The 16053-nt window shown below is 49.6% G+C and overlaps 1 protein-coding gene across 1 annotated transcript; it reads left to right on the top strand.

Annotated features, from left to right (window-relative positions):
• Positions 1-4841: 4841 nt before the first annotated feature.
• LOC125432002 lies at positions 4842-13324 on the top strand. Its single transcript, XM_048495292.1, has 3 exons — positions 4842-5011; positions 10984-11052; positions 12430-13324. Exons 1-3 carry the CDS (start codon positions 4864-4866, stop codon positions 13068-13070), a joined length of 858 nt encoding a protein of 285 aa, XP_048351249.1. The 5' UTR covers positions 4842-4863; the 3' UTR covers positions 13071-13324.
• Positions 13325-16053: the final 2729 nt, after the last annotated feature.

Here is a 16053-nt window from a genome sequence, read left to right on the forward strand (position 1 = left end):
TACAAACCTTAAACCAGATACTGTCCAGTGACAGTCGGTAGAACCACTATGAAGAAGAAGAGTTGGTTTTTATATCCTGCCTTTCTCTACCTTTACGAAGTCTCAAAGTTGCTTACAATCGCCTTCCCTTCCCATCCCCACAACAGACCCCTTGTGAGGTAGACGAGACTGAGAGATCTGAGAGAGAACTGTCACTGGCCCAAAGTCACCTAGCAAGCAGCATATATGGAGTAGTGGGGAATCAAACATGGTTCGCCAGATGGTTCGCCAGTCCACCCCTCTTAAGAAGAAGAAGAGTTGGATTTATATCCTCCCTTTTTCTCCTGTAGGAGACTCAAAGGGGCTTACATTTTCCTTACCCTTGCTTCCTCACAACAAACACCCTGTGAGGTGGGTGGGGCTGAGAGACCTCCGGAAAGCTGTGACTAACCCAAGGTCACCCAGCTGGCGTGTGTGGGAGTCCACAGGCTAATCTGAATTCCCCAGATAAGCCTCCACAGCTCAAGTGGCAGAACAGGGAATCAAACCCAGTTCCTCTAGGTTAGAGTGCACCTGCTCTTAACCACTACACCACGCTGGAAAAGGGGGTGGGGTTAAAAACTGACACTTAGGTGCTTCTGAGTTCTCCCTGGACTTTAATTATTTTTATTCAAATTCTACTGATTGTATTTATTTTAATGAAAGTTTGCATTTATATTCCATTTTTCTTCCCTGTGGGAACCTATCCTAACTTACATTGTTCTCCTTTTCTCTCTTTTATCCTTATGATAATTCTGTTAAGTAGATTACGCTGGGCCACTGTGTGACTGGCGGCAGAATGGGGACTGGAACCCGGGCCTCCCGGATGCCAGTTCCACACTCTGATCATTACAAAATGTTGTCTCAGTTTGTGGTGTTTGCATCTTGCACAGCAGGTAGAGATGTTATGACTAGGAGAGCACTCTCAACATAAGGGGGCAATGGGAAAGCCTTCAAATATATCCCCCTCCTTTTGTACAATGGTTTCATTTTTTACCACAAGGATAAGGATGAAGCTTCTGATGACCAGGTTTCTAACATATTCACATTGGATGTGATATTGGAACTTTGAGACCAATTATGGATTCTGAATTTCTCTCCCTAGAAAGAGAGGAGGAGGGAAACTGCACTCTTGTAATCTGAAGGTTAATGTACAACTGTCCAGGAAATGGTTAAATATTAACTTTTTTTTATTGAGCTGGACTGTGCTTAACATCTTGCTTGCAGATTTCGAAAAAATGAAGGCACACACGTGAAAGTATGTACATAGGCGTACTCTTATTATACTATTATATTATACTATTAAGAGCTAGGGCCATACTCAGCACTTTCCAAACAATAAATTATTGTGGAGATCCAATTCTGCCCAAATTTTCATAAAGGTATAATAAAACACTACTTTCAAAACAGGACTGGATTCCCAAAATATCTTTTAGGGTGCACACTTAAGATTAGATTCTTTAAGCAGTTAGAGATGGTAGCTGGCCCTACTGGTCCACCAGAAAACCCAAGCCAAGACGATATATTTTATTAGGACTAAGAACAGTAAACTAAAACAGTGTGCACGTTTCTAAGTTCTTCAATATTTTTGAACGCAATGGATTTTTGTTGTTGTTTATGTGTATCAGGCCCTGATCTTTGGTGATGTTAAGGTTAAACAGCTGGTTTCTTAATTTTAGTTCATGCTAGTGTGACTTGCGGACTGCCACATACATTAGTGATAGTGAGTAGGAAACCTGCGATTATATATCCTCAGATCCAATGTATCCTGAATAAAATGGTGTGATCTTGGGGAGGGGGAGTGCACAGTTGTCCTTAGTTGAACCAGGAATTCCATTCATGCTAGTGATCGCAAGTATGTCGCCCCTCCCCTCCCGCCCGGACATCACATCACCAGAAAATACTGTCAACTTCTTCTTATCCAACCTGGTACACAAAGAATGCGTTGCAAATCAACCTGCAAAGCTTAGAGATATGTATAGAAAGATCCATATGTGCCAACAGGCTGCATCCGAAACGTTCCCCTTTTGTCTGGAGAGAAGGAATATGGAAGCTGATCGATACGCTGCGGTTGAGTGTTTAGCATCGATGCCAGCCTCTGAAAGTCTAATTAATAGGACAGCTCAGAGTGGGCTCTGGTAGCATCGTGTGCCTTTCCTTGGGAGGTCAACAGAAAGCAGGGGTGACAGGTGGAGGGAAAAGTTGGCCTGCTCTTTCTGGGGCGGAGCAGAATGCCTGTCCTTGTCCCTTCTTCCCCCGTTACCATCAAACAGAGGAAGTGGGAGAGACTGAGCGAGAGATTGCGGAGAAACGTGCCGGGAAAAACATCGGGACATATCTTCCTCCGAAGAATTCCAAGAGTGCAGCAACATCTTGAGGAGGAGCTCTCACGGGTAGCTCCTAGGATGCGCGGCGTTGTTGTTAACACATGTTTCACTTTGGGTTTGAGACTGTCAATTTCCCGCTGAGCTGCGAGTCAGCCCTCAGGCGGACGAGAAAGAGGACGGTGTACTTATTAACCTCCGGAGCCTGGCAAAGCCTCTTCCCCCCCCCCGCCCCTCCCCCGCCCCTTCTTGCACACACCTTCCCCCGCAGCCTGCTTCAAACCGTGCCGGCCTTGCCTCTCCCCCACCCAGATGGCTGTACTTTGCCTCCTCCAGCCACACTTTGCCGCAGGCTGTCCACGGCCGACCACAGCAAAGGAGCGTTCATCCGTCATGTCACAGGACCTTGATTCATTTAACAGCTGGAAGAAAAAAAGCCGTTTACCCTTTCGCAACCAAGCCGTACTGCGTTGGCAAGACAACTCCGTTTCAATGCCAGCTTACTCCAATAGGCAACGAGAGAAGGCTCTCTTTTGTCATTGACGTTATTCATTAAAAACATCCACAGGCTCTTTCGCGAAAACACATTTCATGCCAGATTTAGAATACATCTTGTCCTGCTTGAAATCAGTCCACTGTTATCAATGTGACCATCTTCTGTCAGGGAGCTTGATGACTTTGAGATACCTTCGGTCATGTTTCCTGTGGAGAATGGTACCTTTTTCTTTTGTCCCCGTTCTCGAAACAGACTATTTTCAGGAAAGGTAACTTTCCCTCTTGCCTCCAGACGTTCTCGAAAGGATAAGAAATTTGATCTCCCCCTCAAACAAGTTAGTTTATCTTCGAACCTCTCGACCTTTAAGAAAGAAAAACAATTCTAGTGTTTTGATCCCCGCAAAAAAATAATAATAATAGGAACCGTCTTCAAAACTTGATACTAAACTTTTTCCTGGAGATGTTTGAATGGGACCTACTTCCAAATAACGCTGTTAAGTCCGAATAAATACAGTTAGCCTTGTCGATAACCGGTTCAAAAATCTGGCACCTGGTCTCAACAGTATTATGGGCTAGCATCGCAATCACATACAACCAGGATACTGAACAGTTCTTTCTTGAATGAAGCCCTGTGAGTTCCAGCCTTCTTGAGTTCAAGGAAAACCGTGATGGATTCCGCATAACAAAGGCTGGCGCGTTTGGGTTGTACACTCTGAAGTTGTCCCGGTTTATTTATTTATTTGGCTCCTCCTCATTTTTTCTGCTGTGTGTCTGCTGAGAAAATGCTGTTTTCTGGTTGTTTTTCGCTTAGCCATTGGCGATCTCAACCTTCCAACATTTATTGCCCACCTGCCACGTTTGGAGTCTGCACTGCCAGACCCACCGATGGTTTCAGACTCTTCTCCCTTTCGCAGAGGCTCGGATCTGCCTCCCCCCAATACTTTATTCTCTCATTCATTGGACGGTGCTCTTCAGATCCCCCTTCGCGACTCCCACCCCCACCCCGTGCTTCTCTTCACCCGTCCGCACCGCCCTCCTCCCGACCGACCACCCCGAGCCTCTCTGGAGATAAACGCGACGTAGGCGGCGGCCTATAAATAATTTCCATTATGTTCAGCTGACAGCGTGAGGCGATTAATTTTAATAGCTGTATATTTGCCTGGCTCTCCTAATGCCCTGTAATGAGATGAGAAGCCACCCAGCCCCAGATGGCTCCCTCCAGCCAAAGAAAGAAAGAAAGAGAGAGAGAGAGAGAGAGAGGCAGGCAGGCAGGCAGGCAGGGAGGCACAGGGGCCAGGTCCCCTATCTCGCCTAGTTTGCTGTCGAACCGGCCTGGATCGGAGGGCCGGATGGATCCCCAGAGTAAAGGGATCCCACGATCGGCCTCAGAGAGAAACCAGGCACTTCCGACCCCGAAGTCTGCCTCCTTCCTCTCAGCGTGTCGTAGGGTCACCTCCCCGCAATAAGCGATGTCTGGGAGAGCCGGAGCCATTATGGCGGGGCACATTTCCTGCTGGCTCCCTGTGGGCCTCCTCGTCAGCGAGCCTGGGCCCGTCCTTCCCCCGCGACAACAACGGCGCAGTCTAGTCAGTGGGGTCGCCCCAATCAGTCGCCAGCCCGCTCCCTCCTGTGGGTGTGTTTGGTGTGTAGTGTGTGTGTGTGTGTGTGGGTTCTTTTCGTCTGGTGGGCTGTGAGGCGACCAAGGCCCTGGCTGTGGCGAGGGGCCGGAACGGATCACGGACCAAAGGCCGTCCTATTAACCTAAATCTCCAGCGCCTTCGCCTCCCCCCCCCCCCCAAAGGTCGGCAGGGAGGGGGCGGCGGCAGAGATACCGAGCGAGGGAGTGTTTGGGGCGGGAGTTGCGAGTGAACACGCGGCGGCGGCGTCTCCGCAACAGCAGCAGCAGCAGCCGCCAGAGAGCGGAACGACTCCCCTCCCTCTAGTTCTCGATTGACAAAAGCCGAGCCGGAGAGGAGCGATGGCTTCCCTTCAGGCCGGCGGGGCTGGAAGGAGAGCGGGGGAGGGGATGGAGCCGAGCCCAGGCCCAGCGGAAGAGCCAGCCAGAGACAGCGCCCTCTCCCTCCCTCTCTCGGGGCGACTTCTAGCTTCTGGGAGGGGGAAATTCATGGCGCTCAAGGCCCAGGCCAGGTTGCGGCTCCTTCCTCCCCAGCCAGGTGAGACGAGGCCCTAAAAGCACGCCTGCCTGCCTGCCTGCCTGCCGCTCGCTTTTTCTTTTTTGCGCTTTGTTTGTAATTGAAAGAACGGGGAACAACTAATTAGCGAAGGTAATTGCGTTCTTTTTTGAAGGTCATTTGGAGTCACAGGCGGCTTAAAAAAGGCCCCTCCCTTTTCCTCTCCCCCAGAGGACGCGGAGCTCGCGCTCCCCTCCCCTCCCACGCCTCGCTATGTTTTAAATGTAAATAGGAGGGGGAGGGGGAGGGGGAGGGGGTTTACTGCTCTAAGCCTATTATCAACGCAGAAGGGCTACAGTCTCGCTCTGTCTCCGTCTCTCTCAGGGCTGCCTGTGAGGCGGCGGAGACGCACCACGAGCGCTGAGGAGGAGGGGTGGTGGTGGTGGAATAAACACTTCTTCCTTCCTCGGAAGCGAAGCAGCTTTGCAGAACACGAGGAAGAGGCCGAAATCGCGAAGCCAAAGGAAGGGAGCAAAGAGAGCCCTTGACCGGGGGGGGGGGGGGAATGCAGCCCCCGGCCCAGAGGGGCTTCCTGCAGGGCGAACGCAGCCTGTGGTTTCTTTCCGGCCAAGAGTCTTAGAGCATTCGCGTGGTGCGGAGGGAACCTGTAGTAGGCAATAGTCTCTGCAACACACAGCACTTCCGGGGATCGGGGTCAGAACCAAACGTGCTGTAGTTGTCCTACCCCCGAACCCATCGTAGGGAGACAAATATACGCAGCAAAGGGGCTTGTGGCACGCTAAAGTGTTGGTGTGCTAGAAGCTGCTTTCCATGAGTCTTAAAATCTTGCTCAGCCAACAAAAGTATGCACACAACAGGGGTATAAACAGAAGTCGTCCCAGATTGGGGGAAGGGGGGTGTTATAAAGGCGTGCCAGAAAACCCAGCATTTCAGGAAACCTAAGTGTGCTCCACTACTTTGCAGAAGAGAGATGAGAACACAATCCAGTCAAAAAAGTAAGTCATCTCATTAGAATCAGACTCAGAAAAGACCACTCCCAAAGTCACTGAGGCCACCCTTCTACCAGCAGCTTGGCATTTTGCCATGAAATAAGGAGGGAGAAAAGAAACAATAACCCCCTCTACACTTTCAATGAAACATAGTCAAGGAGAAAGTGCAGCTATTTTCCTCATCAATGTGTGAACAGTTTTTAAATTGTATATTCTTTTGAATATTTGTTAGTGGAAAGGTGATTCATACATTTTTAAAAATAAAATAAATGTTCCTGGGGGAATGCACAACTTTGCACATAACACCAGAAGTGAAAGCATGACTCACCTGCTTCTCCTCTCCACCCTGCTTTGCAAAATCATTCTGAAAAGCCTCAGCCAGCCCCCTTACTCCAGAACATATAAACCCTCCATACACTTGCCAGTAGCAACTTACACACTAGTTCAATATTTTTGATCACAAACATAATTTCTGGGTAGACAAAGTATAATTCATAAAACATCCCTCAGAAGGAAGTAAAGAATACTTTCCTGAGGAAGAGAATGACTCCAAAGATTGCCTAATAGAATGCAGTTGATACACAGAACCAAGGAAATAGGAACAAGTGATGGGCACTCGCTCTATAGCAGGGGTCCCCAAACTTTTTAAACAGGGGGCCAGTTCACTGTCCCTCAGACTGTTGGAGGGCTGGACTAAAAAAAACTATGAACAAATTCCTATGCACAAATGATTGTAAAATGTTTGATTTCACCTTTCAGCCTTTCTGTTATGGTCTATTTTTAGAACAGTGACCAAAGTATGTCAAGTACAGGGTGGGCTCCAAATATTGTTGGGGAGGCTGTGGAATACCTTCCCCTGTAAAAAAAAGCAGAACTTTCCCAATGAAGCATTCCATCTAACCCAGGATCAGGTATCTTCCTGGGTTCTTCCTCCCTAGCAGCCAGTGAGCGATTCACCAGCCTGGCTGATGCCAATGGGAGTGAGGCGGAACAGAAAGCCTGAGAGCAACACATGGAGTAGCCGAGAGGGAAGGGCGGAGCAGGAGTTGCCACGTGTAAGGTTTCCAACTCTGGGTCAGAAAATTCATGGAGATTTGTAATTGCAATCAACAGCCGTTGGGGCCGGTTCCTCCTCTCCCTCGAGCCCCAATGCACATGAATGGAGCCATTGCCGCCATGCCTGGCGGGCCGGATAAATACCTTCAGGGGGCCACATTTGGCCCCCGGGCCGTAGTTTGGGGACCCCTGCTCTATAGCCCTATGCTTGCTATATCTTGTAGCACAACATATAAATATGACAATACACTGAATAGGACCCACCCTTTACCCCCCAGGACAGGCACCAGAATCAGTGAAGCCTGTATTTGTTCTTCAGTACCAGTCTTCTTCTGCCACACAAGCCTTTATGAATTAATTTGCCCCTGTGTCTTTGTAACATAGAACCCTATTAAAGAGGAAGTGGAAACTAGGACACAGGCCTTTGAAGTCTCAGCAAGTGGTAACATTTGAAACCTCACTCTGCTTCTCCTTGGGCAAGTTTGGACAAGTGTGATCTGGACACTTGCCCACAACTAGTCAGGAAAAAAGAGAGGAAAACCCAAAACTATATTTAGCCATAAAAAAAGAACATTAACAAATAACAGAAATACTCGTGCCAGCAGATTCCTTCTAAACTAAAGGACTTTTCTTTTGTAAAATAATAGACCCAAATACATACAACATTCTTTGGGGCTTTACAATATCAGTATGGCACGGCACTGATGAACAGTAGAGCAGAGGTATGTAAAACAGTAGTACATTGTATCTTGGGAAGAGACAGACATATTTCCCCAAAGATTCTTCAGCAGTCACTGTGGGAAGCCAGGAACAAACTTCATAGCTAGTGCTGACTATTAGCTGAGCATACTGCTAGAGATTCACATTGCCAATGTTCTGGGAAAAATCTATCAGACCCCATGAATGAGAAACGTGTGGATATTCCATTAATTTTTTGAAGATATTCTGATCATAGAAAAACAAAATGTATTTTACCATAAATTGCTATTTCTTATCGGAGATGTCTGAGTTGTTTTTCGCATATACCAATGTTTCCTTTGCCTTCAAAGACTGACTGTTGTAATGTGGTAAAGGTTTAAAGCAAAAAGCTAATTGAAAATTAGAGGTAGGCTTTAAGAAAAGCTGATTTTTAACAATTAACTCTTAGCCTTTCCAAAACAATTATGAGCAAAAATGATGTAATTGCAAAGTCTTAACAATGTCAAGAAATCCAGTATGGTGTAGTGATGAAGAGCAGGCAGACTCTGATCTAGATCTCCACTCCTCCACATGAGCAGTGGACTCTAATCTGGTGAACTAGGTTTGCTTCCCTAGTTTCATGTGGAGTCTGTTGGTGACCTTGTGCTAGTCCTAGTTCTCTTCAAACTCTCTCAGCCCTCCCTACCTCAAAAGGTGTCTGTTGTGGAGAGAGAAAGGGAAGGAGTATGCAAACTATTTTGAGACTCCTCATGGTTGAGAAAACTCGCGTATAAATCCTAACTTCTTCTTCAAAGGAAGAGTTAAGCATATGCTTAATTCATGGGTTATAAAAGTACTTGGTATCTCATTCTAGTGCACCAGCAAGTACTAAAATTCATCTTTATCTCAGCCTGATGCAGGAGTAAGACCTATACACAGAGTCCTTGGGTTCATCAGGTTAAGGTGATTGTTATGCACCACTTTGGTAGTTAGTTCCTTCAGACCTGCAAGCTTCTGTTTGACCTCTCCTTGTCATCAACATTCAGCACAGTTAAAGGTGGCCCAGAATTGGCTGCCAGCTTCTGCCTGCCAGCTTCTGTTCTGCAGGATCAGCAGCAGTTCTTGTTCTATGATCCAGACTTCTTCAAAGTGCATAAATACAATTAGGGGGAAAAAAACCCTACCAGGCAAAGTTGCCCAAAGTTGACCATGTCACACTAGAATAGATAAACCCAACTAATTTTGTTCCTATCTTCTTCTTTTTTTGCCATCTAATCACATCTGGCTTAAGATGACCATGGTGGGTATTCAAGGCAATAGACGTTCAGAGGTGGTTTGCCATTTCCTGCCTCCTTGTCATGATCCTGGTCTTCCTTTGAGGTTTCCCATCCAAAAATTGCCATGGGCAACCCTGCTTAGCTTCTAAGATCTGATGAGATCAGACTAGCCTGGGCTATCCTGGTAATCTGTTTGTGGAAACTGCTTATGGAGTAATGGAGACAATGTTTACTGGAGAAACAAGTTACAGCTGCAAAAAGGGTTTCTACCAACTCAGCCTAGCTTGTAAGATGGTTCCCTACATTGATACGGCTGACCTGGCCACCTGAATCCATGGCACGGTAACATCAGTACTAAATTTCTGTAATGCATTTTACATTGGTTTCCCTTCAAAATAATCTCAGAAACTCCAACTGGTCCAGAATGCCCTGGCTTGGCTATTAATAGGAGCTAGACAGAGCATGCATGGTTTGGGTCCCGTTATCCCTGTGCTCCACCACAATTGCATTACTCAAGCCAGCAGGGGCTTCTGCAGACGCTAGTCTGCAAATGGGCAAAATGAACAACTGTTAGCACATGTGCTTTTCCCACATTGGGCGTTTTCGCACACACTGTATGTTGCAGATCTGGCATGTGAGGTCGTTGCCGTATCACACATTTGTTCGCGATCAATAATTGCCGGGAAATGTGTCCCGACTCCCTTTCTGTGCCATACATTCCAGCCCGGGTTGTTCCTCGGATTTTTCCTGGGTCACTTTCGATACTTCTGCAACTTTCTTTGAAAATTCGCAGTTTCCCCCCACAATTTGGCGCCTAGTTGCGAAACAAAAGTGGAGCGAAAGTGGATCAGGCGGTAGCAAGGGTTTACGCCCACCGTGTGACAAGATTTGATCCTTCCAATGGGAGTGCGACGGGGCGTTCTGGCTGCGCGTGCACATTCCTTTGTTCCTTTTGCATCTCACTCGACTTCCCCTCAGCCCGTTTCATTAGGTCGCGGTGGGCGCTCTTTTGCGGCTCACGAATTCGCACCGAGGTTCACCGCGGGCCCCGTTGCTTGCGCGTGATATTTGCCCTGCACGGTGACTCGTCAGCTCGTCTCCTGCCCCGCTATCGCCGTGATTACAACGCTTTTAAATCCATTCTCGGTAATGGATGGGAGAGGAACTTCGGTACGCGCCAAGAGAAACAATCGGCCGCCATTTCCCGGGTTGAAGGGTCCGGGTAAAGTATCATGGCGCGGAGGAGACGAAGGACCCCTCATTGCCGTGTGGGGAAGAGGAAGTTCAGTGCTCGCTGAAGTCCACCTACCGCTAACTTGACTCGACGTATTTGAAGCGGGTGGCAGCGTTGAAATGCGCCAAAGGGGGCACAACAGGACGTCCGCTGAGTGCAGGGACGCAAGGCAAAGACTTTGAAAAGGTGACTTTAAAGCGGATACACCAGCAGCCAACAACACTTCAGGGGAATGGAGCCTCGGACGGATGGCCTTCTATGCGAGGGAGCTTCGAGCAGATAAGCTTGGGGGGGGACAGGACGAATCAACCCCCCCCACATCAGCTCCGGGCGCACAGAGCTGCGGAGACCGGGCTTCTGCAGACAGCTGCCGCTGAGGGGATTCCACCAGCGTGGGGAGCAGAGACTTGGAGACCATAGACACGAGACCCCTGCAGGTTTCCACCCCATCGCCCACATCCCAGGGTGAGTTTTCCTATATTTCTACCTGATACCCCCGGATGCAGCGCTTGCTCTGTTGTGCCTCTCTTGTGATGGGCCACTCTACACTCTGCACGCTTCACTTCCGGGTTTGTTTAAATTTTGTCCCCGCACATGTCCTATTTCGCGGTAATGTGAGGGGGGGGGGCTTGCATTCCCGCTGTCGCTGTTGTTGTACGGTGCTGTTGACTTCAGGGTGAATCCTCAATTGTCCCCTCACTCCTCTTTGTTCAACGTTTCTGCACGCAGCTACTGAACTTTTACGCTTTTTGCCAACAGTGTCCACCTCTGAAATCAGCAATTCTCCGGAGGACGATGCCACACAGATCCCTATGTCGCAGATGAGTGGTGAGTTCATTGGCTGTTTAACATGCTGGTGTAAGGGTTCCCACGACATCCCTCCATCACATTGCGCCAAAAGTGGGGACGGGTTAAGGAACACAGCTGCTCATGATGGAGTTTCCCCCCAAAAACCGTGCACTTTCAATGGTTTCCTGCCAGGAGAACGATGCAGGGAGCAATGGTCCCTCACTGGCTTGGCGGGCAGGTGCCTCCTCAACACACTCTGCGCCACGCAGCCTTACCCTTCAATGTGTGCCAGGGGATGTGGGCAGGTGGACCAGCCACAAAGAGCAGAAGTGGAACTTTGCCTGTGCATCACTGTGCGCGCTTACTGTGAGCAGAGGAGATGGACAGAGGAGTTTCACATCATCATGTTCCCCGTAGCTTCATCCTTGCTCTGCCAACACAGAGAGGTGTTTGCTTTTTGCCACATTTGCATGCTGCACAGACATGCCAGTTTTGGGTGGGGGGAGGGGTGGGAAGATTTGATTTGCTGACCTGTGTGAAAGCCAGATCAATTTTTCCTGCACATGCTGGTTTGGGAGCATTGTCTGAAACAGCGGTCTTGAAACTCTGGCCAAACATATGTTCATACAGTACGGTTCAAGGGAGCGCGGCCACCTTGCAAAGCTTGCTGGTGCTTTTCTGCCTGCCGTCGTGTACATGAGCATCTGGATGGCCATGGCTTGAAGACCAATGGTTTACTGCCAACACGGGCAGTTTGTAACGTCTTATTTCCCAGAAATCATGTGAGGCCACCACAATCAGATACCTCTTAGCCATTGGATGTTAGTGCTGCGTGTCTGCGCCATGCCAGGGTGGTGTGCATTGGAACGATTGTGCGGCCAAATACCCTGCAGCAGGCAGCACTCACAGCGCAATGCGTTAGTGCTTTTCCAAAAGGAAGACAACTGATGAGTGCGCCCTCATGTTCTTTCTCCTTCATGGCAGCTCTCTTTGCAGACACCTCTGGTGACATGAATGATGTCCTTGACCATCCTATTGCTGGGAGTTCTGGTGCCAATGAAGGTGCGTTGAAAACCACACCCCCACCCCACCCCAGCGATTTTTGTGATAGGCGCTCTGAGAACATCGGACACCCACTCCATTGCACGCCCAGAAAAGACCCTATCCCGCAAAACTGAGCCGCTCATTGCTCGTGTCCGTTGAGCTCTCACTGCTTGAGTCTCAATGTGAATGCTAGGGGCTCTGATTCAGCTTCTCTGCAAACCCAGGGATACCTATGCAGATCTGCTCATGTGCTCAACAAGAAAGTGTGTCTCCCTCCATGCTAGCCTAGGGTCGATGACAGTTCATTCATAAAATTCCTTCTATAACCTGGCTATTCATTTTGCTTCTTTGCACAACAATTTCCTCTTACAGGCTCCACACCCATGCCCGTGATGGAACTGACTTCACCAGAGCGGAGAATGACTGCTGACAGGCGGCGTGTGCGACGTGTTGGAGTGCTCGCTGACTTTTCAAAGGCCATGGTGGAGCAGGGAGAGGCCGAGGCGATGGAGAGGAGGCGCTTCGAGGATAGGCGGGAAAGGGAGGTGGCGTCATTCATGCAGAGCCGCGCAGAGCAAAACAGCGAGCTGTCATCGCTGAGGCTGGCCATCGACAGGGGGAATGACATAATGCAGACCCTTGTGACGGCTTTGCTGCAGCGCATGGGCTCCTCGGGTGGCAGGGGTGCTGGGGGTTCATTGGGCGCCTCTGCTCCTGAGGTCGCATCACACACATTGCCTGCCCCAGTGTTTCAGCAGTGCCTGCCCACTTGTGCAATTGCTGGCCCAGCTGCAAATCTCTGTGGAGATGCGGCAGAGGTGATTTACCCCACTCTGGCTGAGGACACCGAGTTGGAGTCCTGTGTGGGCGCCACGGCGCCCCTCCCATCACAGGTGGAGGACCTCATGATGGTTGGGGAGACCTCTGAGCTGTGCGGCACTCAGGTGGCTTGCCAAGAGTCACAGCCAATGCAGAAGCGCTTGAGGAAGCCCAAAGCCAGAATGGACCTATGAGGACCCATCCCCCCCCTGTTATTTCTCTGTCTGCCTCCACCACGGCAACCCCCCCCTGCTTTTACATAGGTTAGCGATGTGCGTTTACGCATCAGAGTTAAATTTGTTTTATATTTTATAAAACGTTAAACATGCCAGTCCTCTCTGGTCGGTTGCCAGGAGAGGATGGTCATGGCAAGGCAACAATCCTCTGCTTTGCAGAGATGTAACCAGCAAGTGATAATAAACCATGTGCCCGAGCATTTGTGAAAATTGCCATTGCCTTTATTGTGTGAGTTAAGCAATGCATGAAAAATTAAGACAACTGAGGGGTGAGGGAGATGGGTTAGGAAAGTTTGGTGCTTGTTTCGCTGGATCCCGCCCCATGTGGTTTGCTGGCCTTCTCTGCAGCCCTCCGCTTTTCCAGGAGCCTCCTGGCGGCCCCCTTCCTCCTTTTCATCCACTTCTCAACCACAGCCAGCCTGCGCTCCAGATCCTTGTTTGAAGTGTGTGGAAGATATAACACAGTGAAAACTTTAGATGAGGCAAGGCGCGGGGTCTGGTTTCTGTGGCTTGTGTCCACATTTCACCCGCCACCCCCTTCAGAGCTTGGCAGTACCGCCAACCAGCCCGCTCCATGCAGATCATTCTGCTGCCGCAAGCTGCTTATGCCCCCCCCCACCCCACCGGTTTTCCAAACTCACAGTTGTCATCCAGCGATGGCTCTGTCTGAGTGCCAACTGCACGTGTCATGGTTTCTGATGCAGAGCGCCCTGCCGTGGTCAGAGCCCCCTCCGGGTCCCCATTCATTCCTGGCAAACATGGAGAGATTGCAGAGCCAGTTAGCATTGGAAGATGCTGGACACAACTCTCAGTAACATGGGCAAGGTTGGAATCCCGCTACACGACCGTTCCCCCAGAAAATGGCGCTCTGGGTGACAAGTAGGCTTACCCTCATCTTCACTGCACTGCAGCTGGGTGGCCTCCTCGCTCCTCTCCTCCTTGGTTTTGGTGGTGGGCGAAGCTGCTCCTGAAGGGAATAGGGGGATGCATGCCTTTAAGCTCCAGATTGCCACATACATCTAACATTTAAAATTGCACTCTCTCACACCTTCAACAGTCCTCCAGCTGTCAGTGTGTACAGGGAAAATGCACTTTCAAACACCTGCCAAGGTTGTTTGGAAATGCAATACATGCTGCGTGTGTGCGGGAGGGGCAGCTGTTGGCCACTGAATTTCCGCAACCTCTCCCTGTCCCACCCTCATTGAACTGCAGGCCAGCATGTTGGCCTGCCAACAGCCAAGGGTAGGCGTTGCAAACTGCATGCAAGGTCCCCAATTTCTTTCTTAACTTTCTTAAGTTTCTTAAGTTCTTCTTAAGTTTGTTAAGTTAGGGTTAGACGCCCATCATCAACTTTCTCAATTGCATGGCAACCTCCACACTGGAAGGGGGGGCCGGGACTATGGCGCCCTCTTCAATGTGTCTGCTTTAGGTTAAAATGTCTAACGTTTATGCACGTTGATGCAAAACCTTTGCCACAATGCAAGCAACAGGAGAGGCAGAGGCACCTGACACCCTCACGTGACAATGCGCTCCCACTAGGATTTCAATGCGCTTTGCAGCTAGACTATGAAGCCTGAAAGAGAGTATGCATGTGCGGGAGGGGAGTGAAACGGTGCTCACATGCCGGCTTCCATTTGCATGAGTAGAGAAGCAGTAAGGGAAGAGCTGAAAGAGTGTGGCCTCCGTGCCCCCTTCCTCTCCTGCAGCATGCTCAAAGTGCATCGATTACATTCTCTCTCAACTCTGCTCCACCCTCAGAAGACTTCACTTGGTGTGGTTGGGTCAGATAAAGCTATTAAAGGCTGGGGGTGGCCACAGTAAACCCAGCAAGTTTCTTTGGCCTTGTGCATGAAAACCAGAATTCAAAAGGTAGGGCTTCACATCACCAGCTGCACACGTTTGGGGGCTGTTGCACCATCTCTTCCTAGAGTAAGCGCCGGCTTCTGGCATGCTAACCTCCAAAGCCACCGCTGTGCAGAAAAAATTTAATTGCTAATGGCGACAATTTTCTTCACGTGCACACAATCATTCCTCAAAGCTTTGTGCTCCAGCAGACCCATTGCTGCAGAGTGCTCTGCAAAACTAATGTGAAAGTCACACTCCTTCAAGCTAACCTCACAATCTCACTGCACATGCCACGCATCTCGTCATTGCATTTATCTTAAAGCTGCAAATGTCCCTGAAACGAAGTTTCATTATGAGTGCAGGTGCAAGATTGGTTGGTTCACAGTGGTGTTCAGATTAAAGCTAGCAGGTGCATTTGTACCCAGAAACTGGTTTGTCTCTGCAAGAGCATGATGTGGAAAATTTCCAAACTCACCCCTCTTCATTTCCTCGGATGCTTCGGCCGGGACCACCAGCCTTCAGCCAAGCCTCCCCAAGCGATAAGGGGAGTAGTGTGCTTTGGCCTCCCAGCCGACGCTTGGTTCTCCGAACTGCAGGTCAGCCTTCAGCTTTAAGAAATCTTTGAGCTTTCCATTTGTTCTTGTATCTGTTAGTTGGGCTCCTGTTGTTCTCCTTGCCATGGCCTTTGCTGAGGCCAGGCAGTATAGATTTTTCCTGTTGGGAGCCTTACCGCCCCCCACCAGGTTTGGCGCCACCCCCCTGCTGATGACGGCCTCGTATCATCGCCTCCACCTTCCTCTTCTTTCAGGACCAGTTCACACTCTCGAGAGTGACCGACATATAGCGTAATTCATTAAGTGCTCACTGTTACTGAGGGTGATAGAAGTGCGAGAGGGGGAGGGGCCAACAAGCCCGCGACAGGCGCCTTTGAAGGGCAGCCTAGTGAGCTAACGTGGGAAACGAGGTGACGTTGCACGGATAACCCCGAACTTCCTGTCCGGCCATGCCTCCAGCGCATAAGCTGTGAGAGACTGCTGTTAGAGTGCTCCAAGCAACAAGCATCCGTGGCGTGACGCGAATAACAGGAAATGCAGGC

This window comes from Sphaerodactylus townsendi, linkage group LG04 (genome assembly GCF_021028975.2).
Source record: "Sphaerodactylus townsendi isolate TG3544 linkage group LG04, MPM_Stown_v2.3, whole genome shotgun sequence".
In the NCBI taxonomy this organism is placed as follows: domain Eukaryota; kingdom Metazoa; phylum Chordata; class Lepidosauria; order Squamata; family Sphaerodactylidae; genus Sphaerodactylus; species Sphaerodactylus townsendi.

Excerpts from the sequence above, each read along its gene's own strand:
- LOC125432002 (XM_048495292.1), top strand. The coding sequence starts at position 4,864 with ATGGAGCCGAGCCCAGGCCCAGCGGAAGAGCCAGCCAGAGACAGCGCC. Across the intron at positions 5,012-10,983 it reads GCTCCTTCCTCCCCAGCCAG|TGTCCACCTCTGAAATCAGC; the intron begins GTGAGACGAGGC and ends TTTTGCCAACAG. Across the intron at positions 11,053-12,429 it reads CCCTATGTCGCAGATGAGTG|GCTCCACACCCATGCCCGTG; the intron begins GTGAGTTCATTG and ends TTCCTCTTACAG.